The following is a 25,396-nucleotide window of genomic DNA, read 5'->3' on the forward strand; positions in this document are numbered from 1 at the left end:
TCCTTGCAACCGTTTTCTCTTCTCTTGTACACTTGTGTTCCTCACCGCATTATTAATTTCTGGCAATTTTCTGCTTACTTTTACAGTTACAGTTGAGTAATTGAGCCAAAGTACATATCAGAGAACTGTAGAGGATCTGTTATTGCACAAACGTTAGTTGGAGACGTACTGACATCGAAATAATCCTCGTTAATCAAAGAGAAATACAGAAATCCTAGTTAAGCTAGGCGGTTCTCGCTTATTCAGTTTCTCTTTCCTCTTTTCTGCATTTTTTCTTTCCTGCCTGCTTTCGGTGCCCTTCTCACGTCCTTTCCAAGTATTACAGTTGCAATACTACCGTTCTTTCCTAATGCAGTGCCAAAAATTCATTGCTAATACGGGTAGCTATGTCACTTTCGTTAAAATTTGTGTAAAACATCGGTTGTTTTTGTTTTTTCGTGTGGTTCCTTCAGTGTACTGTGCATTCATGCGTAATATGATCTTATGTACTATGATTTTCTACTTATTTTAGCTATAAATTATTCTTATTGGTTCATGTTTTGTTCTTCAGAAAACACTGAACACAGAAGTCCAGCCTGACAGCTCCTTCCACTCCGTTTAAAATGGGCTAACATCTGGTACAGTATGACGTATGGTCGGGTCCAAACGACATGAAGCACGGACGGTTACGAAAGCGGCTGCGCTGAAAGCGCTGCGGTGGATACAGCGGTTGGAATCGAGCTGGGACCATGGCGAACTGCAGAGATAGTTCGCCACCACTACGCTCCACCCCCGCTTCGAGCGCAGCCGCTTACGCAACTGTCCGTGATTCATCCCGTTTTGACCCAACTATAAGCAGTTCTGCTTGAAGCGGCACTCCTCCATACTCCTCAATACTCCTCCAGGCTTTTCCATAAGTCGGTATACTCAACTGCCCGCACTTGACTGCGAGCGTGTCCTTGAAGGGCAACTTGCGTTTGTCTTCCAGCAAAAGGAGGGATGCTTCGTTTCTCAAATACTTCTGTTGCGCTGTCTGGCGCTAAGAAGGAAGGTTGCAAGAGACATGAGAAAACGTTCCTCAAATCCTGTTCCTTAAATTTCTCGTAGTTGCTTTGACTATCATAGATTAATTACAACATGTGTCGTCAGCTATTTTGGAAGGATACTAATATAGGGATGCTGAGAACATGCATGACATCGCGGCTACGCAAGTCGAGCTGGTATGATCTCATGCGAATCGATCCACTGATCCCGGCGTTTCCTTTTACTGGTCTAGTCGGCATGTAATCCTTTATCTCCTTTTTTTTCCTTTATCTTTCCTTTTTTTGTAATCGACATTCCGAACTCTCTATAGCTCTGCAAATTTTACTAAGCTACCCAAGAAATAGCTAATAAATAGTTGAAGAGACTGCATTAAAAGCGTATCCAGATTCGCTAGGTCACATAATATTTTTTCCTGAATGGATAAAGATGCGAGTGGTTCCGGCAGAACAGACATAAGGGAAGGAATTGTTGGATCCAGTTTTACATTTCCATTCATTCCAACAGTAAACCATGTACGTTAGAAAATCCCTGATAATATCATTTTAATTCGCTAGAAGAAGCCATTCGTGTAAGGCACAGAGTTGGGCGGGCGACTCCATATGACCACCAAATATTTTTATTTGAAGGAGAGGAAAAAATCGACCACTCTAGCACTCATGTTTGAAATCCAATACACCATGGAACCTCGATGACTCACCACATGGGACTGAAAAACAGGTTTATCGACAACAACATCAGCATTTGCACTTTTTCCGCCATGGTCACTTGTGCCTCCAACGCTTGAAAACTCAAACATTGCTCTTCCTCCTTGTTCACAACACTTCGCAAACTATGTGTTGTTTTCCCCTTGAAGTTTTCTATGAATTAACAACAGATTTTGCTACTGAGAAACCCGTGTTTTATGTGCGCTTTTTTTGGGATGTTGGCCAGTATCGATCCATTGAATAGGTGGGTTCAGTTCAAGGTTTATTGCCGCAGATAGACGACCACAAGGTGCCTACGAAAGCGAAGTAATGTTCTATTCATGTCAAACGAGAGTTAAAAAATAGCCACGCCCATAAACTACTTGAGTTGCAGTGAGGTACGATAAGTGACAATCATCCCTAAGATAATAAAAGCTGTCTTTTCTTCCCTTCGATTTCTCCACATTTTCATCCTTACCATGAAGCGGTTTTTTTTTAAAGAAGGAGTAGAGTCAAAACTAGTTACCATCATAAGTACTGCAAAAGTGCAAAGACTCTGTTGCCGAAATGCGTAACGACTGAAGTAACGGAATGTGGTTGATCGAAATGCTGATAATCGTTTTCCTGCCTGCTGCCTAGCAACCTCTGGCGCTTCTTTTTTCAGATTTATCACTTCTAAAGAGATTTGTTTTGATACTGCCTTTGAATTGCTATTCTCTTTGCTCAATGTGCGAATTTCGCTGACCATTATATTGGTGAAATTCCTGATAGTACTAAATTATTGTTGAATTGTTGAAAATTCCCCAAAAAGTAATTGAAATCTATCTCTGCGAAGCGCGTTTTCTGTTGCGAGCAGAAAACCCAGCGGTGAGGGCCGCGCGCTCTAACGACTCTCAGGCGGCGGGAATCGTCGCTGGTGTCCTCGCACGCGGAAGACGAGCCATGCAGCCTTTAATAGCGTCCGCTTTGACACTCGTTAGGGGAGTTCTGCAGCTTGATAGGAAGCGCCCTTCTTGTCTTTCCTTTCACTTACTGCCCTTACTGTGAATATTTCGTTTCGAAGTACTGTGCTAATTGCACTTCTCGTTTTAGACTGATATGAAGGAAGTAACTCTCTCTCTCTCCTTGCCCTAGAGCACGTCAGCAAGTTGGTGGTGCTGGATCCATTGTACTTTATCTTGGAACTCTTTGTAACCAAATTGCGAAATGTCAGAATTGATGTGGTAATCAAGACTTAGATTGTTTGTACCAATTAAGTTTGCTGGCTAAGGCTTAGGCTTAGGCTTATGCTTAGGCAAATAGGAAGAACAGAGAAGCGACGGAGATCCTTGTCAGCTGCTGGCGTTTCAGAGTTTTAGTGCAAAAAATCAGCTCGCAAGGATTTACCTCTGACAGTTTGCATGGCGCTGGGTGACCAACTCAGTACACCACTTTTAACAATCTGCTTTTCCGTCCCCGCAAATTGAGAGAAGCAGGGTTAGAAAATGAGGTTAGGACAACGAAAAGGAAGAAACAAATTTGTCACTTCGAACTCTTATTTGCTCAATAATATTATCCGATGAGCTGAACATTATTTCAATTCTAGTAACTCTACATTGCCTCCAGTATGGACTCCTCTCGATGAGTTCACTTCTCTTTCCCATCGTCCCCTTCACCACTTTTTGTCCCAGTCGTCCTGCGTGACCCCTTGAACTATCAGTGGAGGCAGCTAACATTTCTGTCGCCGTTTTCGATGGCGATGTGCCCCGTTGTCAGACTCTTTGTGAACGATCAATAACCATCAAACCGGAGGGTCACCAGACCGCGGGCTCATTTAATCCAGATGTAGAGACAGGGTGAATATAGAAGAAGCACGAGGATGTAATGCCAAGCGAAAATACCACTTCTGGATAAAAACACGACCTAAGCATCTTAACAGATGAATTGCCTTAAGTGATTCAAGAGATATTAGGGATAAGCCACAACATCTAACGATCCATAGAGTATTTAGGGGATCATGAACAATACTCTTCAAATGTCGGGAAATTTCTTGTTCAAGGAAGCAGTTAATCTCGGAGTAACTCTCTAATGTTTCTAGCTGTGCTTTTTAATGCTAGGACATACTTTTTTTTCTTTACCTTTTATCTTTTATCGTTTTTTTTAAAGTTATTCCATGTCTGCGCAAGCACTTGAAACATTTTATAGAGATGAGGTCATCGAATTTTGTTTTGTCAACGTTTTTTTCTCTCGTTTCTTCCGCGTTATAATAAGACCTTCCAGTAAAACCTCTATCGGGCATTCTCTTACAGCTTTTTAACTTATTTTTTCAGTTTTTTTTTCAAAACGAAATAAGACCGATTACTTAGGAGGAAAGCTTGTTACAGTTAATTATATAGAAAAATCGGTCGAACTTTAATGTTTTTCTCTTCAGTGTAACGTTTTGTCACTTGGGGTGTTCTGTTTTTTTTTGGGTTCTAACCTAATCGCACCCAAACTTGTTCTAGTTTTACTTCACAATTTTAGATCCATTAACTAGGCATCCATAGCACACTAATTCGCTAGAAATAATGGCACAAACCATAGGTTACTTTTCCTATCACCAGTTTGTACAGTTTCTTCGATTTTTGCGACACCGCCCAAGCCCAGCCATTGCTTTTCAAGTGCTCCGGTATCGATCGGAGTCCTATCCAGCAAACAACTGCACGGCACACCCCACAAAGCTATTCTCTGCATGCGTTTTTGAAATCTTGCTATCTTTCCACTTGTCTGTACGACTGGGACCTTACGTAACAGTTCAGCAACTTCAGTAAAAACCCAATCGACTACGTAATTTTCCCCAGCGAGATGCACCCAATTCTTCGTTAAACAGCTGCTTTCAAAGCATTCACCGCCACTCACAAAAACTTGCCGATCTGTGCTGTCGTAAATCACTGTCAAGGTTAATCGAATTTAGTGAAACACTTCCCATTCCTTCTTTCTTACATTTATTTCACTGGAAAAGTTTGTATACATTCGTTCGTAACATCACTATCGTTCTAATTGAAAAGGAAGCTTATGTTGAATTTCACGAGTACGTGATAGAAAAACTAAAAAAAACGTTTCTAACCCGTTCTTAGTTCCTTCTCCTATTTGTTTTTTTCACATGTTTCCGTCTGCTCCTCATCGATCGCATACGATTCTCATACATATTGTGTTTCTATGTTTCTTTCTATGCTTTCTGTGCTGTATGTTATGTAAAGATATTGTTTGGGGAAATTTTCGATGCTGGATTCTTTCCGCTACTAACAAAAAAGGTTAGGGCCGTGGCAAATTTTACAATTCCCTACTCACGAGAGGGGAAAGGGCATCATCAACACACTACGGGCAATCATTTATTCATTTCAGATAAAAACGACTTTGTTAGGATGCAGTTCTGGCGCATTTCCAGTTTTGTTTTTCACGCTAATTTGAATCACGTTTTGAGTAGTGTAGACTGAAAAATGCTTGGCTACCTCATACATGGCATATATAAAGTGAATAAATAAACAAAGAGGAATAAAAGATTGGAAATATGACTCGTTTCCCTTCTATTTTAGTTTATCTAATGTTGTTAGCGAGAGGAAAAAAAAATCCAGCCTTCAGAAAAACAAGAAAGAGAAATCATGGAGAGGATAAAATATCAAGAAGAAAAGTTTTCACAATTATCTGAAAGAAATCTTTTTTCTACATAATTTTTAGACTTCTCTTGTGATATGAATAGAGGATTTATAAGCTACTGCACTTCAAGAACGTTCCATAACCTTTCAACAAAATAAATTCAAACAATATCCCTGTTGTCCTGGGATTAATCTGGGACACTTTGAAAAGAAATTCAATCGAAAACTGAAGTGATCAGTGTTCAATTTAATCTCTCAGAGTACTCTATTATGCAGCAATCCTCTATAGAAATTAAAATGATATGAAACATCAGAAAAATACAGATTTAAACCTGGCAAAAATTGTTTGTTTTTGGTAAATAACATCAACAGGTCGCAGGTGATCCATAGACATACGGTCGCCATTTGTACATATGTGTCCTAGTATGGAAATGCTTATTCTTATTAGCATTCAGTCGCCCTAAACATTAATTCAACAGTGTTTTTGATTCCGCTGACTAAACATTTTAGAGCCGAAAATTCAACGGAATGAATGGAAACTGATGAGGTCCACTTTTGTTTTCATGCCGCGACGTTTTCTTTTTTAATTCAGTCACAATCCAAAGCAAACCATATTCAGTCCTTGCATTGAAAAAGGTCGACTTATGCATTTGCAGTCAACAGTTTCACAGCTGGGATAGTATTCCTTGTAAGGGAGACTCAAATATTTCCTAAAATCGTAGTAGCAAACATTTCACTAATCGGGTTACAGTAAATAGTCTGCTGACAGCGCCGATTTCGCCCCATGCATATCGCCGACTCCCATTCCTTTGTTTAGCTGTGCCACTTTTTAAGTTGCCGTGTTCTTCATTTTTTGAGGACCATGTTGTTCTCAGCTAAATCCTCTAATTTTTCTATTTTGTTCGTAAGTAATTCTAGACAGCGAGTGAATCGTAATTAAAATGTTTTAAGAGCGTAGATCTAGAACCTAGTGATTTACCTTTAATATCATTTGAAAATTTTTTCTCCCTTGTTTGGTTCTACTTCTTTCACTCTGGATATGACCAATGCTTCTCGAATATGCTATAAAATAGAGATCTGATTCTTCATTTACCGTTGTTTCTTAAAAGAAGCTACGCGGATTTGTTTCAGAGGTGACAGACATGTGTGTGATTCTTCTCTGCATCCTTGCTATTTTCTGCCCGGTTAGTTTCTTCGGCTTATTTTTGAAATTACAATCACGCACTGCTGCGTTAAACAGCCACGTTATTTTCCCAAATGTTGTCTTCTGTAGCTAACATTACAGTGGTACATCAATCTATATACTGGAGGAAGTTATGTTTACTGGTATTTGAAATCCACAAATTATTTATCCCTCCTAAGGTTTTATCAACGACATGTTTCGAATAGTGTCATTTATTCTAGCTCTCCTTACCCAAGTTTTTTTTAACCTTAGTACCAATTTTCGGAATTAAACTATTTGATTAATGAACATAAAAATGTGTACGGAACGGTATTCTACAGTACTCATATCACTTTCTGAAACCCATTTCTAATGATTTACCTCTCATTTCAGCCGCTGGCCGTTCTTTTCGACCAAGGTTGTACGGCACAGTTTTGGATCAACCTACTCCTAACATTCCTGATTTGGGTTCCGGGAGTAATCCACGCCTTTTGGGTCTTACTTTGTAGACCTGGCGAGCATCATTACCATCATTACCAACGTGGAAGCAACTGAACTCATTTAACCTCAACGGAACTTCATCTCTCGGTACACTATCGACGATTTCTGACTACTAGCTCACTTCTTTCTTTGTTTAAAACTGTTGCTATGTGCTAGTAGCATTTTTTTCCTTCTTCACAGCTCTTCTATGTACTAATACGGACCGCTTTACTTATGGCCTTATAAAAGTTCAATTGACTTCATGGTTTTAGAGTTCCATTCAAAATCCTGAAAGAAAAGCGTCAGTACAATTCATATCCATTCAGCCTTTTGAGGAGAAAAAAATTTTGCAGTAGTTTTTTTTTTTGCATGGGACTGTAAACCTTCCTCTATTCCATCGGTCTTTGTTTTTTTGACATTTGGTACTTATTTTATGATTTTTTTTAATTCTTATTTTTGTACGACCATTCCTGTTGAAAATCGAATTCCATTGTTTCCATGAAAAGGCATACACTTCAAAAAGATATTGCTTGTTGCTCCTGTATCGACTACATGAGTTTCTAATTTAGCGAATCATAAACTCTTTTGATTATTAGTGTCAAGTGAATAATAAACAAATCTTTTGTTTTTTTTTTTTTGTTTTTAATCAATGTGTTGCTGCGAAAGATGATAGCGGAATTTGTGTTGCCTGTAGAGAGAATCGGATAAGCAATAAAAGGTAAACAAGAACGAAACAGCGTGAGGCGAAAAAAAAACCCACTGAATTGGTGGAAAGTGAATGTAGTTGAGAACGATAGAAAAAACAACAACAATGAAGCAGCTACTGTTTAATTTGCAACAGTATTTTTGTAAAAAAAAAAAGCTAGAAAAAAAACCACTTTCCTCGGTCGACCGACGTTTGATGCGTCTTTTAGTTGAAAATCCCCTATTTTGAAATACAGAATTGAATTGAAATTGAAATATTGAAATGAAAAAATTATTGTTGAAATAATATGTATTTTCAAGCATTTCTCCTTCTTCATGTTCGGCACCAATCTCAGCTTTAGCAACCGCATTGTCTCAATTAAATGAAAAAAGAATGCTATCAAAATGCCCCATTTCTCCACTTGAAACTTACGTTCAATGATCTCAAAAAAAAAACGAGGATCAAAGAATTTTAAAACTTAGCTAATACTTCAAAGATAAAAATACTGCGATTTTATAGAAAGAGAAATTCTTTGTTCTATCTGCACAATCCGCCAATTGTTCCTCAACCCAATAGTAGAAGGTATGCTACAGCTTCACGCAGCAATTAGATAATTTCGAGCAATCAACCATGTTCCGAGGATTTGTTATCTTAACACAATCAGGAACCTAATCAGCAACTATCTGTAGTTTAAAAAAACATGTGTAGCTTTGTTTTCCACCTCGTTTACACGCCCGAGTAAGCTCATTCCAGTTCAGTTCGTAAAGAATTTGGTTGTAGGTATGAGAATCCGTCTCTTCACACTTTCTAAAATTTAGGCAAGTTCATTGTTCATTTAGAAGTGAACTCAACTCAACTCCATGTGCAATTTCACAACACGATATTTTAGGACCTGTGCTTCCTGTTAACGAATGAATTTTCTACTTCACCTTGTTGTAGCTATTTTTTGTTGTTTCCGAAGTTGTTTCCGAATGATTGAAAGAAGTCATCGAGGGTTTGGTCACATTTCCTGCAGCAGCGTATGCGATATCGTCAAGATAGGAGGCCGATTAGCCAAACTGTGGCCGTCCAGCGTTATCGTTCCCACGCTAGTCTCCGCATTTGTACTGCTGACACAGGAAACACATCAAGTTGACACAACATCAACGAGCACTTTGGGATCAGGTCTCTCCTATGAATTCCCAGCGCTTATCGTCTCTACATAATTTTTTCAAATTCCAGTAAATGCTACATACTTCCCTTTGATTTCATTCAACCATATGAATGTGGGAATCGAAAAAAAGAACTGCACCCAGTTGCGTTACGATTTGAGAATTCATTGTTGCAGCACAAATTGATTAGTATTCCTCAATGTATAATCAAAAAGGACACCTGCACGACAATGTCCAACGCCATCCAAGCCTCTTGTCCCTCCGAGGTCGATAAATCTATCTAGGCTTGTCTAGGAAGTTAAGGACGATAACCTAACACAACTAATCTTCCCCTCAGGCCAATCGTATAGCCTCATACGCGTTCATAAACCTCTACTATTCTGAATACGAAAGTAAGCGCATTTTAAAGGGCGTTATCAATACTTAGCCCTTATTTATAGTCTATCATGCCCTCGAATCACAGCAGAAAACTGTTCCGCAGTCTGCTAATCGTTCTGCGATATTCGTGCACCTTTCATCCATTCAACACCATGCAATTGTCGAAGGGATCGTGTGTAGAAAACTGATCCTTTCAACGTGTTCCCGAAAAAAAAACAGCTCGGTGCCTCATTCGTATAGTTCATTCAACTAGATGAACGCGATAGAGCATATAGGAGAGATTGGATACATCGCTGTGGAAACTTGTCGCGGATGTGGGCATCACGCGGTGGGTACATGCACCGTTGTAGAACTGGATCTCTGAGAGACGGTTGGGTCTCATAATAAAATACCACCACACAGAGTTCGCGCCACAAAACCAACTTATTCCGATGGATTGCCCCAATGGGAAAAAATAGACATGGATAGCTCTATTTTCATCCTGATTATGCTCCAAAAGCAAATTTATTGCGTGGCAGATCTGATTCTAAGATGATTCTATGATCTGAAATGGTCTATTCTACTGTAATGATGTAATTTAAAGGCATCACCCCACGAATCTGAGTTGGTTCAGGTTTCAGGTGGAGTATTCGTATACGGGACGGGAGACTATGGAGAGGGGGGTGATTCCGTCCATTTCTTCCTAATTGCCTTAAAAAACGGCCCAGAAGATGCGGCTCGCGCACAAGGCTGGCGCGCTCCAGTCGAACTCCCTGTAGAAAATAGTGCGGGAGAACGCCTGAAGCCGTATCTTCCGGGCCGTTTTTTTTTTACGGAAATTAGGAAGAAATGGACGGAATCACCCTTCTCTCAGTAATCTACGATTACACGAATACTCCACCTGAAATCCGTACCACCTCAGATTCGTGGAGTGATGCCTTTAATAGAACATATCTGGCTTAAGTTTGTAGCATTAAAGACGAAAAGACGTGGTCTCTATCGATGACAGTTTCGACCGTCTCCGCTTTTGTGTGGTGATGCACGTGCTAAGGATACTCTACAGTTCCGAAGTTCAAAACTCAGAAAGATACTTAGCTTTGAAATTATTTGAGTCATTATTACTTGAAAATCTTCCAGCCACTCGCCGTATTCATGCATTGGGGCTGCTGCAGCCACTTGGTGCTCAACTTGTTCCTAACCTCATTCGTATGGATTCTTGGTATAGGACACGCATGGGTGATTATATTCGTATCGGTTGTGACCACATGGCAAGACAACATAGTGGAATTTGTGAAAGAATTCCAAGCAAATCCAAAGTACAACAATTGGTTCTGGCATCCATCGTTGTGAATAATTCTCACTTAATTCAGAGTGTCTGCGAATGATAAGGTGGAGGATGAAGTTGCCGTAGAAGTTGAAGAAAATTTACAGAAAGACACTCCAGACACACAGTAGTCATCTATCACTGTATTTAGAAAACAATAGATCCTTTTTTTTGCTAAATAAGTTTTGTAGCTACTGCTTCGAATACATGTTTCGCTGTTGATGAAAAAAACCAGTCTTAAAATCATCATTCTCAACTAAGAGAAGAAAATCTAAACGTAGTTCTAGTCTTACCTAGCAATTAAGATTGAATAATAGAGAAAAGCAATTGGGAACTTGTTCATCAGGAGGCGGTTAACAAAACAAGAAATTCCGCTGCTCACGGACGAAATACACTTTCTACAACATAGCTATCAAATACTTCAGCAGGTCTGAGGTCCTTAGATTACACAAATGAGAACCAAACCAGCGAAGTTTACACAGATAATCGCGATGACGGTAATTGTCGGCTCCTGCTTTTAAGGAATTTTAATAGGCAATTTTTCCAAGGGGAAATCTGCCAACTTTGTCAGGGACCTGTCAGGAAAGTCCCTATCAAGAAATATTCCTCTAGCTTCCAGTGATGGGTACGAAGAACTGCTTGTTTCAGTCGTCTCGTAAAATGACTTGATGCTCGGTGCAATTGCGTAAGCGGCTGTGATCGAGGCAACGAAGCGGTTGGGATTAAGAGATGACACTCGCTAATCCTACTCATCTCCCCAGTCCGAGTTAGGCTAGCGATGGTCCCATCTCCACCGTTTCTAGCGTCTTCTAGTTCATGAATAAATCTATTTCGAACTGCTATAGTAAACGTAGTAAATGTAATGGCGGAGTTTTATATTTCAACATTTCTGCAGACTTAAATCTAGGAGCTGTCCGAAGTGCTGAACAATATAAACTCATTTCGCGATCACAATACCTTTTTGTGATGCTTAAAAGCATCACACCACGAATCTGAGGTGGTACGGATTTCAGGTGGAGTATTCTTATACGGGATAGTAGATTATGGAGGGGGGTTCCGTCTATTTCTTCCTAATTGCTGTAAAAACGGTCCGGAAGATGCGTTTCGTGCACAAGGCTGGCGCGCTCCAATCGAACTCGTTGTAGAAAATAGCGCACCGGAGCGCTCAAAGCCGTATCTTCCGGGCAGTTTTTTACGCCAATTACGAAGAAATGGACGGAATCACCCTTCTCTCCATAGTCTACGATCCACCAATCCCCACTGAAAACGAGTAGAAGCTCGTACAAAGCAGACCATCTTCTCAGCAGTCTATCCGGACTTAAATACCCCTCTTTGAGGAATATGGCACAGCTAATCAGTGTCAGTTCTAATGATAGTAGTGTGGAGGCTGCTATAGAACAATAAGTGACTACTGTTTTGCCATAGTCTCCAGAGCCAATGGTATACACACAGAAGTTCGGGCAGCAGTTAGTGAGACGAGTCGAATAGAATAAATAAGGAACATATAAGCAGCACATCGCTTTATTATCGTTCTGCTTGTCTAAGCAGAGCGTGGATGAACAAGAGTCAGAATTCATATGGAATGCAACATAAATTATGTACACGCACTTCTTTAAGTTTAAACACGAATTAAAGTTGTTTAACATCATCGAACTGTTTGCGAGCCTTCTTTAGTTCTTCACTCATTGATAGAAGATCCTTGAAGATGAAACAGCAGTTTTAAAGCGCAAGTGGAGCCAAAGTCTGCTAACAAAGTGGTGACAAAAGATACCTTCACTCTAGCAAACTTCTTAGGATCCCTCCGAATCAAGTAATGAATATCCTCTAGAGCAATTCTATCTGGTTTCCCAACCTAAACGTATTGATAGATGCCTGTGTGTAAGCCGAAAGAGGTGAACTCACGGAACTGTTACTCACATTCATGGCTCGTTCACAGAGTTCCTTTATGTAGTCCAAAACTATTCCCTCGAGCGTCTCTAACGTTTTGTCATACGGAACCTAGGCTCAGAAACTAAATATATGAACAACATTTTTGATACTGCTTACTTTGTCATCGCCAAACCCGTATAGCATGGATCGCAGTTCCTTTCGAAAGAAAAATTTCTTGTCCTCAGGACTTCCTTTGTCCCTCTTTTCATCATCATCTAAATCGGATCCGAATAAATCGTCGTCTTCATCCATATCTAGAGAAATTGGAAGAAATTCAATTCAATTCGAACAGGAAACACGTCTGATGGAAATAAAACACTGAAAGGGATGCAACCACTTCAAATAAAAAAGCGACATAAGTTATCAAATTTATTAAGAAGTAGCACAATACTCGAAATACAAAGAAAAATTGATACAAACAACGTGACGTTATTAGAAAAGATAGCAACAACAATAGAAAAACCCGTTAAATTGTCTTGATCTAACAAGAGAAAATAATAAAGAGGTTTCTTTTTAAATAGGATAGTAGGCGAATGAGTGCTACTTGGTAGAATGGCCGCTAAAATTTCCCAAATAGTTTTTTTTTATTTCTGAAGCACATTAAAATGTTGAATTTCTCGTTTTCTAGAGGACCATACCAGTTGACAACAAAACCTGCGATCGAAAGAGGCACGTGATGACAGAAAGGTGGTAACGTTGCAAGGAAAACTCGCGCAGATAAGGTTCTTCGCGAATAATTTATTGCTAGCACTTCATATTAGACCTACGCATCGCTACCCTGCGAAGATTGTAAAACCTCAAAATTAAAGAGGTCGGTCTTGGCTTTCTAAGGTAGTACTAGCCTTTTTACTGCTCAATTATGCAATTAAACAGTATATCACATTGACAAAAAGGAAAAAAATCGAGGAATACTCTTTTTATCGCAGAGTCAAACGAATGAACCTTTCGTCCAATGTTCCTTCGACCAATCAGCAACGTCATGATATATGAAGAGTGCCTGTCAATTAACGTTAGGTAAACGTCTTTACTAGTAGCAACATATATTTGCTGTTGTTACATCATATTCTGTTTGTATGTTTCAAACATCATATCCGGTATCGAGAAACAAGGAGCTTACCTGTTACTGTGCCCTCTGCCTTACATTCTTTGTAGCTGTTCTCTTTTTAAATTCTATCGGTCCCTTCACCTAAACTACATGACATTGTAAGGAAAAGAGCTGCAAACTAGAAGTACACAAAAGGTACTATTCCAAAAATTGAAGACCTTTTTAGTGAGAACAGCACTCGTTTTCTCAGTAAATTCTACTTTGGGTTCCGTCTTTTCTCGTTCTTCTTCCTTCTTTCGTTGCCGCTCTTCTTCAGCACGAAATTTGGCGGTTAACGGCGAGAAAACTGGCTTCCTGGTTGCATTAAGTCATTCGTACTCTGATTTTTTCGGTACATATACAAACATGAAAGCAAAAACTAGTGACTAGCTCAACCTACTTGTTGACCTCTTTCACTCTCGTCCAACTACCGAAAGGCCCAACTGGTGTTTTTTCAACTTCACCTTCATTGTCGTTGATCACATCTGAAACTTCTATGGCTTCCTGACTAGTATGCGCTGCTTCTGCAGATCCGCTGTGATCCTTAAACAAGTCAAATAACTATCGAGAGACCACTGCTGTATTGAATACTACCTCGGATTGAGTAACTGAAGCATCTTCAACATGTCCAGACGGAGGCTCTTCCTTTACAGTGACAATTGACTCAGCTTCAGACGTACCTGGAATGACAATGGAGAAGAAACTAGTTCTGAAACTAAAGCAAGCAACAGTCATCGGAATGCAAACAAGACATTATCTATCCCCTTAAGGTACTGAAGCGACAACAATAGTTCCACAATATAAACGGTGCACTATTCAGCATAAACAGTCCATTATGTTTCAAAACCAGGTAAGTTTAGAATGAGAAGAAGTAGAGACCAAACCAATATTGTGCTATAGAATGCGCAATAGATCGTCACTCCCTTGCGAGAAGGAACGTCAGAAAAGCGGAGAAGCAGATGCAATTTAAATCTAGTGAGAAAACAATTACCGACAGAAGGAAGAGGAATATTTCCCAAGTCAACATGGAAACCAGAAGACGTGTCAAGATCCTCGCATTTAACTGAAGGTTCTGTTTCGGTTCGTGCATCATCGACAATCTTACTAGTTGCAGATTCGCCCTCTAGAACATATGAACTTCGTTATGAGTAAAACTGTTTGAAAAAAAGGACAGAAAAGAAGGAAAAATCCTAAGTAAGGGATTCTTCACCTCCTGGTGATTGAAGCTCAGGTTTCACGGAACACTGCTCTATGGATGTGAGGTATTTTTGGTACTCTTCTACTGTGTAAAAAGAATCAGGTTGTTCCCACTTGGATTCTGAAAAGTTAGCATAGCAGATACTTTCCCACACAAGCAATTCTAGCCACCATTACCGCCAGTATACATATGAAAATAATATTTCGATCCACTTCCATCACCAGCGTCGGCCTCTACCCAAACTTTATCAGGAGATGAGGTGGTGGCTTCTACCTCTTCTTTCATTACAGGAATACTTAATTCTGAACATAAATTGAGAAAAGCATGTCCACAGCACACCATGTTCCAAGAATGATAAATAGGAAACCTACCTGGATACTCTACCTTGACCGATACCTCTCTTCGATAATATTTTGTAGGAGCCGAAGGGATGGGAGGAGGAGCAGTCTAAAAATTGAAGCAGCATATCTATCTCTTTTCAGATGATAATTCGAAGAAGGATTCCCGTCAATTTTAGAGATTAAGATTTGCACAGTTTCGAAATTCCCGTGAGAATGGCAGATTTTCACTAGGGCATTCGTCAATTACATTCTATTCTTGTACTGGAGAGACCCCAACATCGAGAATCCACGCAAAAGCTCCATTTAACATCACTTACTCTTTTCAACTCTTGCGCTTCATTTTTTCGTCTACCTAATTCACGGGCCATCGCACCAACATCTTTGAATAGACGGGGATCAAAGATTTTAGAAGTTAGACCAGTTGCTAAAACAGAAAAGAACGTTAGTATCAGCAAAAAAAAAAAACAGAAGAAAAGAGGTATCTACATGAGTCATACATAGTTACATAGAATTCTCAACTGACCTGGCAAGGCAGGTCCGTGTTGTATTCCTTCTCCATTATCTCGCATTGCTTTGAGAGCTGCAGCTTCCATTGCAGCCAAAGCACTGCTCATTTTAGCTTGCTTAAGAAAGTGATGTTTTAAACAAAAACAAGTCCGTAAATTACCTAATAGAACGAATAAGTATCGTAAAAATTAATAAAGTGGCTTTATTATAGATATTTTTGAGGGTGTACTTACCATTTTCTCCTGCTCGCGACTTTTCTTGCCAAGCTCGCGAAGCTTTGCGGCCAAGTTATCTTTGTGCTTTTTACCTCTCTCATGGAACTCGATGGAAGCGCGATTATCTCCGAACCAGACCTACAGTTTCCAATATTTAAGGGTGGTAGTGAGCACTAGAGAATGGAGCAAATCATAGCGGATAGCCGCTTTCGAGGATTCAAAATCTGACAACATTTCATGGAACAGCAAGATAGTTTGCACAAAACATATACCTTGCAAATTTCGCAGAATTTGCGACCTTGCGATTTCCAGACGTCCGCCATCAGAGTTGCAGGAAGGTGGAACTACAAGTCATTTAATCATATCACTGTATAGCGAAAAAAAATGTATAGGATGGCGTAGAGCACAAAAGAAGCTTCCCATAGACTAAAAAAATTGTTTGATGGAAAAAGCACTGGCATCAACATCGCCATGGGAGCAAGGAATTAAAACATTTCGAAGAGTGATCATCTTCAGTTTTGTTGGAGTTCGAAGTTTACTACATAAAAGGTAGTAAGCATAACAACCTTCCCATAAACCTCGGAATATACGAAATGGAAAATTTCACGTGCAATTTCGTTGTCGTGGCCGTAACTACACTTGCTATTTTGAGCTTGCCGCTAACTCTGATTTTTAAAAGCAGTCGTCCACACTCATTCTACTGGTTTCAGAGGTGCGGGGTAGGAAGAGTCTGTCTTGCTTATTTGTTTAGAAACTGCTGTCGTTTGCTCCGTTTATCACACGTAGGCTTGATCCTTGTCGGTTTCATCAAGTATCTTTCGTGGAACGGCTTCAGAAATGTGCTTCCGTGACGGACAGTAAAATGGTAACCGCGAGTGCGAGCACTTCTTCATTTGCGCAGTCGTTTCCTGCTCGTATTGAGCCGCAATATGTGAGAGTAAGTTCATGTTTCATTACTCCTAAAGAAAAGTGCACCACTCCCTCCTTTCTTTTCTACCCTAAATTCTTCTGTCCTCATCTTTTTAGCTGACTTCCCTGGCTTTATGAGATAATTCAAGTATATTTTAGATTGTTGGAGATTCTGTCGGTGTGGTTAATCTCACACCAGCTGCATTGCAATGTCTTGCAGATAAGGTATGGTTCTTTCTTTACCAAACTACACTGTCAGGAGAACATTTGATCCAAAGAGACCACAGCTACGTCAAAGTTTATGTTCAGTCCATATCCAGAACATGGAACCAGCTGCCCAAATGAGGTTCAAATAGGTGAAAAAAAAGCAAAAGTGAGGTGTGGTGATGTAGTCTACCTAATGAAGCTTGCAAATGAAATTAATATAAGCAGAAGTGGTAACCTAACGGTTACAGTGATCGCGCGACATTCATGTTCGGCGCTCTTTGAGCCTCTGTGGTGTATCTTTTTCTTTCAATTGGTTCTTTTTTGTGCGTTTGGATCCAACCATACGCAAGGGATCACGTCGCTTTCTGTGGGTATTTTTGATCAGACCACATTTTCACGTGTCAGTTGTCATGGTGTTGTATTCCCGCTAAGGTACACCTGCTCTTTTGATCAATTTAAGTTACAAGTTCCGCCAAATAAACCAAATAAGTCACCATGCCCACTTCTTTTTCTTCTAGTGAAGGGTGTGGGCACATACGTGCTATAGGGAGGACTCGGAACCTCCTCAGGTGAAGGGGCCTAGCTCATGGGGTGCAACTCAAGTGATGTGAATCTTTTTGCTGACAGTCCAGAAGTGAAGGGAGTTGGAGCATCGGGCCCGACTATCGCATGTATGTTTGGGCAGCCATCTGACATGCTCTGTATGATTCTGAACGTGAGGTTCGACATGGTTCTGATTTCATCCTTGGATCAAATACTGACCTGATGGTGTTTCTCGGTTTTTCTTTATCATTACGTGAAAAAAGTTTTTCTTGCAATTAAGCTGTTTAAGCTGACTCGAGTTATTACTCGTTCTGCAATGGCCGCTCACCTGTTCGCTCGCCATGGTCGTCGGAGAACTGTAAAAGTGGAAGATTTAGAGTTATCTCTGCGGTCTTTTGGATTACCAGTAGGGATTCTATTGCTCGTAATTCCTTCCTTGATGAGATTTGTACTAGTCTAGATACCTGTCGGTGCCCTAACTCGTTCTTTGCCTTCCGTTCGACAGTTGCGCATGGCAGGTGGAGAACAGCTTTATGTTAGAGAAGACTTGGACCTTGATGTATTACCGCTTACCCAGCCTCCACAGACAAAAGTGCCTGTGAAAAGGCACATTCGAGGTAGGAGATTGCATATTGTGAGGACTCGCTCTTGCTTCTTCCACTTCCTTTCGTTCGTAGTCGAGCTCGTACCTATTTCTTCGAGTGAAACTTTATCATCTAATGACTTCTGTTCAGTGCTTATAAATTCCAATTCCTTTGTTTGTTTGAAGTTTAAATGCACACAGTGCACTCCTTATACAATGTTTCTTGTTCTTCTTGGTTTCTGTTATTTTTGCCAAACCAATAGTGACTTTTGCGATACACTTTTGCCGCATCAAATTATATTGCTCCTTCTGACTATAGGTTTGGTTCAGATCTATCTACGATTTTTCAACGAACAACTAGAGCTTTGAGTTTTTGAATATTCGAGGATGATGCGCGTAGCATCGGTAACTATTATGATAACGGAAACGAAGCTTGATGCATTCTTTGTAGTGAACACTTTCTGTTTTACTGCATCTCTTTACTGCTCTGCCTGTGACAATGATACTGACTACAGTTCAGATACTTTATGGTAGTTCTTGTTTACTTCGAAATAGGTCTTTGAAGGTGTCATGTTATAGTGGAAAAAAAATCAAAATAGGCAAAAATAATTAGGATCTCTTATTGCAGCGATTAGTACGAAGGGAATGGAAGGAGTGCTTAGAATTACCAGCTATGAAAAGTGAGCGAATGAGTTCAGTTGACTCGCGCTCAGTCGAACTGAGTGCACTCAATATTGAGTTCATTAAACAGGTTTATAAATTGTGAAACACAAAGAAATACGGACCTCATACCTGTAGTGATGCAGGTAACTGGGTTATATATTTCTTTACTCTATCAAACTACAGTTCTATAACTCAAAATACACGCTGCAATGTTAAGAGATAAGCAGAATACAATATATATTCCTAAAAGTAGCCAGAAATTCCTATTTTATCTATTTCGCGCATTTTCAACCTAAACTACACTTCTCTACTACTAAAAGTTTACTAAGCTTTAATTTGGAAAATCTACCATTTGAAAACAAAACAAGTACTTTGTCAGATGTTTTGATCCACTTTTACACCTTTGAGGTACGCCTACTACAGTCAACTTTCCAAAATATACAAGTTAAATGGTAAATGTGATACGCAGAGTGGAAATCAGAAGAAAGCAGTCATATTTCTTGCGAAACGGATTGTGTTATCCAGTAGTTATTTTCAGCGGGGTGTGAGGAGAAAGAACGTAGAAATTAAACTAGATACGATGTGATATGGAGAAGCTGCAGTGATGCTAGTTCCTCCATTAAACTGAACTGAGTGATACGAGTTTCCTTGCATTGTTGCCCTGTAGGTGTTTTCACCTGAGATCTTTAAATTTCGTTATCCTTATCTAGTTTTTTCTGATTTCTACGTGGTTTTGAAGCAGTTTTGCTAGGTAAGAATCATGTTCTAGTCCACTGGATCCGGGTAGATAGCGAAGAGGAGCCGCCACCGGAAAAGAAGGCGAAAAAAACTGCACAAGGAACCAGCGTCACTTCTGTGGATCTACCAGCTGCGTTAAGAAAGAGGTGTGTGCTTCAGTCCTCAGTAGTTTAACAAATTGGCTGTAGTGGTGTGTTAGCAGCACGTACTATCACACACAAGAACTCCTTTTTTCAGTTCAATATTTTCTTGCGTACTGCAAGTAAATATTGAACTGCGAAAAGTAATAGTAATAATACGGAGGAATATTTTTGTTTTTAACTGATACTGTATGAAATGTTCACCATTTCCAATTAATTTAATATAAATATTGCACAGTGCTCCGATTTTACCATTAGTTTCGGTGGGTGATGCACGGAATTCTGCTTTAGAAAACCAGCGCCTCTTAATTTATTAGTATTCCAAGAAACTGTTTGTTTTGAATCATTGAGAATTTTCAGGCAAGATCGGTTAGATGATCATTCACCAGAGAGGTGAGTACTTCCAAACAATATCGAATCGAATGAAAGGAATTCTAAGAATTATGAGGTTTTGCGCCTCAAATGAAGGCATTCCAGAGTACCACTCCCGAGCGAGTCTGCTGCACCATCGGTGTCTTACTGTTTAGCTACTCAAGGAGTGCCCAGGAAGGAGCAGATTCTTATCAAACCTTCTTTTGTGGAACCTCTATCAGTGGTTCGTTAGCTTACCTTTTTTTTAGAAATTGTGTTGATTCTATTGCCATTGTTTCTATCGCCGTTATTTTATTCCATTTACCACCAGAAGCCAAATAGCTATGACATGAGTACTGAATCAAAGACCTTCCAGGAGCAACAAATTTATCTAAAAGAGATTGTGGAGGCTTGCGTGGGACAGGATGACCGAAAACGACAACAGGCGTTGCAATCTCTCGAGAGGGACACTGGGATACAAGTGCTGCTTCCTCGCTTGTCAAGACTAATTTACACATCAGTGAGTGTACCAAACTTCACGTTCCATTGTTTAGCAGATGTCTAGGTTCACTCCCGATGGGCCTTGCATTTGCCCAGAGCGTTATCTATCCATCATGTACTGAAGTTTACAGCGGGATCAAAATTAAAAATTAATCTATATCATATCATATGGTTATAGTAAATATGTTGACGGAACTTAACTTCAGGAAATTTCTTAAATCGTATCTGAACACTTCTTTTCTTCCCAGTGTAGTTCATGGTTCTGTCTATTCTAGACAAGAATTCCGTAGGTGTTCAGATACGATGCAATATTGTCCACCGATGCCTTTCGATGTTAATCTATGTGGTACGGATGATGAGAGCAGTCGCTGTTAACAAGTCTGTAAAGTTGGACGGTGTTGTGAGTTTTCTTGAAAATTTTCTGTGACCATAGTTCTCATTTGCATTATTTTCACATCTTATAGCTTCATGAGTTTCTTCCTTCCTTGATGAGTTGCATGCTTGGTCGCGTTGTTTGCACAAGGCCAGAATCGGACAATCACTGGGCTCTGAGAGATTTCGCGGGGAAAACGTTGATCTTCATCATAAAGTTTGTTTGCTTTTATTTACTACTCATTCCGCTTCCTGTTTTTGTTTTATACACATGTACTCCGAAAGTGTATTGTTATTAAGATGTGAATTTCTAAGAGATTACAGTCGCAGCTTCACCTCTTGCCTCCTTAAACATGATATATATATATACATATACACATATATATATATATATATATATATATATATATATATATATATATATATATATATATATATATATATATATATATATATATATATATATATATATATATATATATATATATATATATGTATGTCTAAAAGTCACGTCATTTTCCCTGCAAAATTGGAGCAAAGTATTTTTGGATATTTTCACTCCAAACCAAGACTGTTGTAGACCCCCTCATCAACGGCTATCTGCCTAGTGGGGAAATTTCCAACTCCAGATATATGGAATGAATACATTTTTTTGTCTTTAAAAGATGAAATTGATGTGCGCAAAAATGAATTTACCTGCCAGTACCCTTCAACGTCAAGAAAACGTTTTTTTTCTGTGCTTTGCGGAAAATCTGCTTTTTCCCTGGTTGCACCTGTTCGATTTTCTGGACTATGTTCTACGGTGTTCTGTTCCAGTCGACACCTTAAAAGTGCTCCTGTCGAGTGATATTTTATGTCCCAAAACAAAGATGTGATATCTTTGAGCGATCTTCTTATATGCGTGAAAGCTCTAGCATTTGGGGGGGGAAGGAGGGCATGAACCTTGAGCGCGGAAAGAGAATTGAGGCTGACGACCAGCATTCACGTTCATTCTGAGTGAGGAAACGCCACCACAGCCCTAAGAGAACAGGTTGTAAGGTCTTGGGACTCCTGGATAGTGTGGTGGAGGCTGGTCACTCTTAGTGATATGATCATCTTCTCACATCATACATCTAGATGACGCAGTTCCATCAATTGAAACACTCCACCAGAGACCGGAGGTATATATACCGGCTGGACCACAGCCCCATCTGCAGGCACAGGGCCCGTCCTTGTGTTAGAAGTTTGAGTAAGAAAAAGTCAGTGATGTAGATGAAGTTTTGTTAAGACAGAGAAACAGTGTTCAACGCGGCAGCCTGTTCACCAGATTGATCGTATTATGACCCCGATGAATATGCATAAAAATGAATTTTAAGGGATCACGGAACCAAAGAAACAAAGCGTCGCGCTTTCCGTGCTGTCAAACGGGTATTTGATGAGCCTTCATCTAGCTACTCTATGATTTATGGCACACTCACAACTCTGCTCGAATTTGCTACGCCCGTTGAAGTGAGTTCATTGAATAATTGTGTTGAGCACATAACTAAGTTTTTTGATGTGGTATCGCTACTTTTCATTAGCATGTAACTACGGTGACTGCCATCTGAGTGGATTTAGTTTCCGTGTAGATACAGTCAGGATAGAACGTGTTTTACCTGAGTGCGATGCTTCCCGGGTAAAGGGGTGCACTGAGCCATCTCTACAGTATGCAACAAGCTCCACCTCCTTTAATTTTTTTTTCTGTATAAAAGTACACGGTTATGATTATGCAGCATTAACAACTTTTTTTCTTCCATTGTCTTTTGTCATGCTACTTTTATACATCTAAGATCTTTGTTTGCAGGGATTCAATTTCGCTCTATTTTTTGTGTAATTTTGCATAATAATCATCCTGTCATAGTCGTAGTACTAAGAAAATCCTCGCTATTTCAGCGCTTTCTCCTGAATTTAGGGCACCTCGAACACCGTCCAACTTTTATGAAGTTGTGCACATTTACCATTTTTTAGGTCTGATTTTGGGATTTCACTATGATTACGACCCCACAAACGCTAATCATGGACAATTACACAAAAAGAGACCGAAATTGAACATGTAGGAACTATAGACTTGGGGGACTTTTAGGAGCAAAACAAACGATAAAACTGATTGAAAAGGACTTTTCTTAGACTGCGTAAACCTTTCGTACACTACTACATGAATGAAAAATCACGGAGGACCATAGAAAGTGAGAAGAAAAAAAAGATATGGGGAGCTATTCGTGTTCTTTGTTTCATGGTCATCTGTCGAATTGCCTTTTGCAAATTAGGTTTTATTAAGGTATTTATTCAATAAGACCATGGATGTATTGAAAAACCACGCGATTCTCCAATATAGGTTCGTATAAACAGCGTTGCGTAGGGAACTTAGGTTGTAAAGAAAGTGTTCGGCAAGGATATGGGTACCGAACGCACAATGCATCAATTTTTGGAGAAGTGTCTAACGATTTCAATCTTACAAATGAGCCAAATACGCGATTTTAAAACAAGGTGGAGATTGATAAACTGAAGAATGGAAGCCGGTACCGCTTAACTGCGGTTGTATTAACAGGAAGATTTGAGGTTACTTTTCCACCAGTATTAAATCATTCGATCCAAATCGAAAAGGTTAAGAAGATGGATTTCACATAAAGTATTCACTAAGGGAAGCTCAAAGTGCCTCTTTGGTGGTCCAGGGCTCCGTTGTTTTGCACTATAGCTTCAATTGTCAATCGATTATGACGGATCTCTCCTGCAAGCAGTCAAACGAGATGATGATGGAACCTGGAAGCACAAACTCTTTTTCAGCTTCTCGAAACATTCTGCAAACATACTAAAAACGTAACAAAATAGCACGTTTGAGTATATGTTTTTGGCTCTCTCCTCTGACTCATTAATATATAGCCCAAGAGACTGTCAAATACTGCATTCTGTTGTATGCGGTTGCGTCACCTTCCCGAATTACTGTTGATAAAAAAAATTTTTTTTGTTTTTTTTTTTTCCCTCCCCCCCCCCCCCCCCTTTCTTTTATTTTTTTTTTTTTTTTTTTTTTTAAGGGTGTTTTGTTTTTATTTTGTTTGGGGGGGGGGGGGGTTGTTTTTTTTTTTTTTTTTTTTCCCCCCACACAAGTCTTTTTTTTTTTTACCCCCCCGGGGGGGGGGGGGGTTGGGGGGCCCCAGGGGGGGTTCGAACCTTTTGTCGGTCGGGGGGAAAAGGGGACCCCCAATCGCCACCCCTTCCCCCCCCCATCTCCTGATATATTTTGTTAAAAGCAGTATTAAATTGTCTGCTTGATAACGTCAAGAATTACTATATAATTTCAGCGAATACGACTTCATCCACGTTTTATGATACTTTTGGAAAGAACTCGCACTGCTGCTGCTACCAGTAGTGATCAACAAGAACGCATTGAAGCACATAAGCTGCACGCTTCCCTTACAGTGAGTTATTATGCTTTCATGTCGTATTTTTTGATTAGATGTTCAGCAGCAGTGAACTTTGAGAATCGATTTTAGAAAAATGAACCATCTCTGCGACGCCTCATAAAACAAGCAGCCCATGCATCAAAAAGAGGCCATTCTTAAAATTGTTTATTGGATTGGTGATTTTGATGTGGAATTTTTGTACTTAATTATTGATGTAAATACTTATATGTTATTGATGTATCTATGAATGACATGAAAGTCCTGAAATCACAAACTAGTAGTTGCTTGTAGTTTCTAGGTTAGTATTAATTGTGCAAAGAAGTCATGTCAATGAGCTAGCATGGAATAATGTAATTACACGGAAGGTGTGATCCTGTATTTGTGAAAACCTTTTCATTGTTGTAGAGTTGGCGGGCGCAACAGCAATATATATATATATATATATATATATATATATATATATATATAGTCGGTTCAGAGAACATTAAGCACCAGTGTAGTTACAATTTTTGGTTTCTTTTCATTTCTTTCCTTTATTTTCAGGTTTTCTCGTCTTCTGTGTATCTTTTTTTTCGTGTTTTTGTTCGCTGCATTCGCTTTTGTTATGTATTGTAGATTTATACTGTACCTAAATTGTTCTTAAGTTACTTAGTTTTTGCTCATGTTTTGCTTTTGAAATTTGGTTCAAAATTATATTTATTTCTGTGTGTACGTCTTTTTTTGTTTCTTCGCTCTTTCTCCCTTACAAACAAAAAAGAACATTAACATGTAGCTAAGTACACGAATAAAAGCAATACAGTAACTTAAAAGCAGTACAAGTACGATTATGATCTACATAACGAAAACAAATACAGCAAACAAAAAAAAAACAGAAAAGAAACGTAAAAGAGGAGAAGAACCAGAAAAAAAGGAAAAAGAATAAAAGTAACCAAAGAATATCGACCAGTATCGATTCTGGATGAGGTCACTCCACGACACTTTGGCAAATTGCCAGGAGACCACTCGTAGGACACTACGAGCGGTTAAAAAAACGGGTTGCTCCAATGCGACCGCTGTTGTAACTACACTCGTGCTTCATGTCGTTTTGACCCGACTATACTCTGAATCTGGACATTCACATACAACAATGATTACTGATCTCTTAGTAGTTAGAGTATAATAGTGCATAGGAAGTTAACTCTCGCTGAGAACAACGTGCTTCTGACACCTGAAACCTG

The 25,396-nt window shown here is 39.5% G+C and overlaps 4 protein-coding genes across 7 annotated transcripts; 2 read left to right on the forward strand and 2 right to left on the reverse strand.

Annotated features, from left to right (window-relative positions):
• Positions 1-466: 466 nt before the first annotated feature.
• RB195_003798 (uncharacterized protein) lies at positions 467-10,610 on the forward strand (the record flags this gene model as incomplete). Of its 2 annotated transcripts, XM_064201603.1 has the most annotated exons (6): positions 6,463-6,504; positions 6,876-6,950; positions 8,406-8,427; positions 10,293-10,334; positions 10,381-10,471; positions 10,526-10,610. In XM_064201603.1, the coding sequence occupies 6 exons, from the start codon at positions 6,463-6,465 to the stop codon at positions 10,608-10,610; spliced, it is 357 nt and encodes a 118-aa protein (XP_064057483.1). The 2 variants fall into 2 exon arrangements, with proteins under 2 accessions (XP_064057483.1, XP_064057484.1); XM_064201602.1 differs by lacking the exons at positions 6,463-6,504; positions 6,876-6,950; positions 8,406-8,427 and adding an exon at positions 8,559-8,811 and having other exon boundaries at positions 10,293-10,471; positions 10,526-10,540.
• Positions 10,611-12,108: 1,498 nt separating this feature from the next.
• RB195_003799 (uncharacterized protein) lies at positions 12,109-12,660 on the reverse strand (the record flags this gene model as incomplete). The annotated part of the gene is made up of 4 exons (XM_013451798.2): positions 12,109-12,177; positions 12,251-12,331; positions 12,397-12,477; positions 12,526-12,660. 4 exons carry the CDS (start codon positions 12,658-12,660, stop codon positions 12,109-12,111), a joined length of 366 nt encoding a protein of 121 aa, XP_013307252.1.
• An 868-nt stretch (positions 12,661-13,528) lies between these two features.
• RB195_003800 (uncharacterized protein) lies at positions 13,529-16,076 on the reverse strand (the record flags this gene model as incomplete). Its single annotated transcript, XM_064201604.1, has 12 exons — positions 13,529-13,594; positions 13,672-13,807; positions 13,893-14,035; positions 14,087-14,172; positions 14,484-14,615; positions 14,703-14,810; positions 14,867-14,992; positions 15,062-15,137; positions 15,349-15,455; positions 15,555-15,654; positions 15,772-15,891; positions 16,026-16,076. 12 exons carry the CDS (start codon positions 16,074-16,076, stop codon positions 13,529-13,531), a joined length of 1,251 nt encoding a protein of 416 aa, XP_064057485.1.
• Positions 16,077-16,195: 119 nt separating this feature from the next.
• Positions 16,196-24,338, forward strand: RB195_003801 (uncharacterized protein; the record flags this gene model as incomplete). 3 transcript variants are annotated; one of them, XM_064201606.1, is made up of 15 exons in its annotated part: positions 16,196-16,255; positions 16,433-16,465; positions 16,589-16,690; positions 16,822-16,887; positions 17,702-17,818; positions 17,873-18,029; positions 19,428-19,542; positions 19,897-19,929; positions 20,014-20,131; positions 20,264-20,407; positions 20,687-20,788; positions 20,853-20,977; positions 22,116-22,248; positions 24,078-24,194; positions 24,270-24,338. In XM_064201606.1, the coding sequence occupies 15 exons, from the start codon at positions 16,196-16,198 to the stop codon at positions 24,336-24,338; spliced, it is 1,491 nt and encodes a 496-aa protein (XP_064057486.1). The 3 variants fall into 3 exon arrangements, with proteins under 3 accessions (XP_064057486.1, XP_064057487.1, XP_064057488.1); XM_064201607.1 differs by lacking the exon at positions 19,897-19,929; XM_064201605.1 differs by lacking the exons at positions 16,196-16,255; positions 16,433-16,465 and having other exon boundaries at positions 16,616-16,690.
• Between the last annotated feature and the right edge of the window lie 1,058 nt (positions 24,339-25,396).

Source organism: Necator americanus, chromosome IV, assembly GCF_031761385.1.
Source record: "Necator americanus strain Aroian chromosome IV, whole genome shotgun sequence".
Classification (NCBI taxonomy): domain Eukaryota; kingdom Metazoa; phylum Nematoda; class Chromadorea; order Rhabditida; family Ancylostomatidae; genus Necator; species Necator americanus.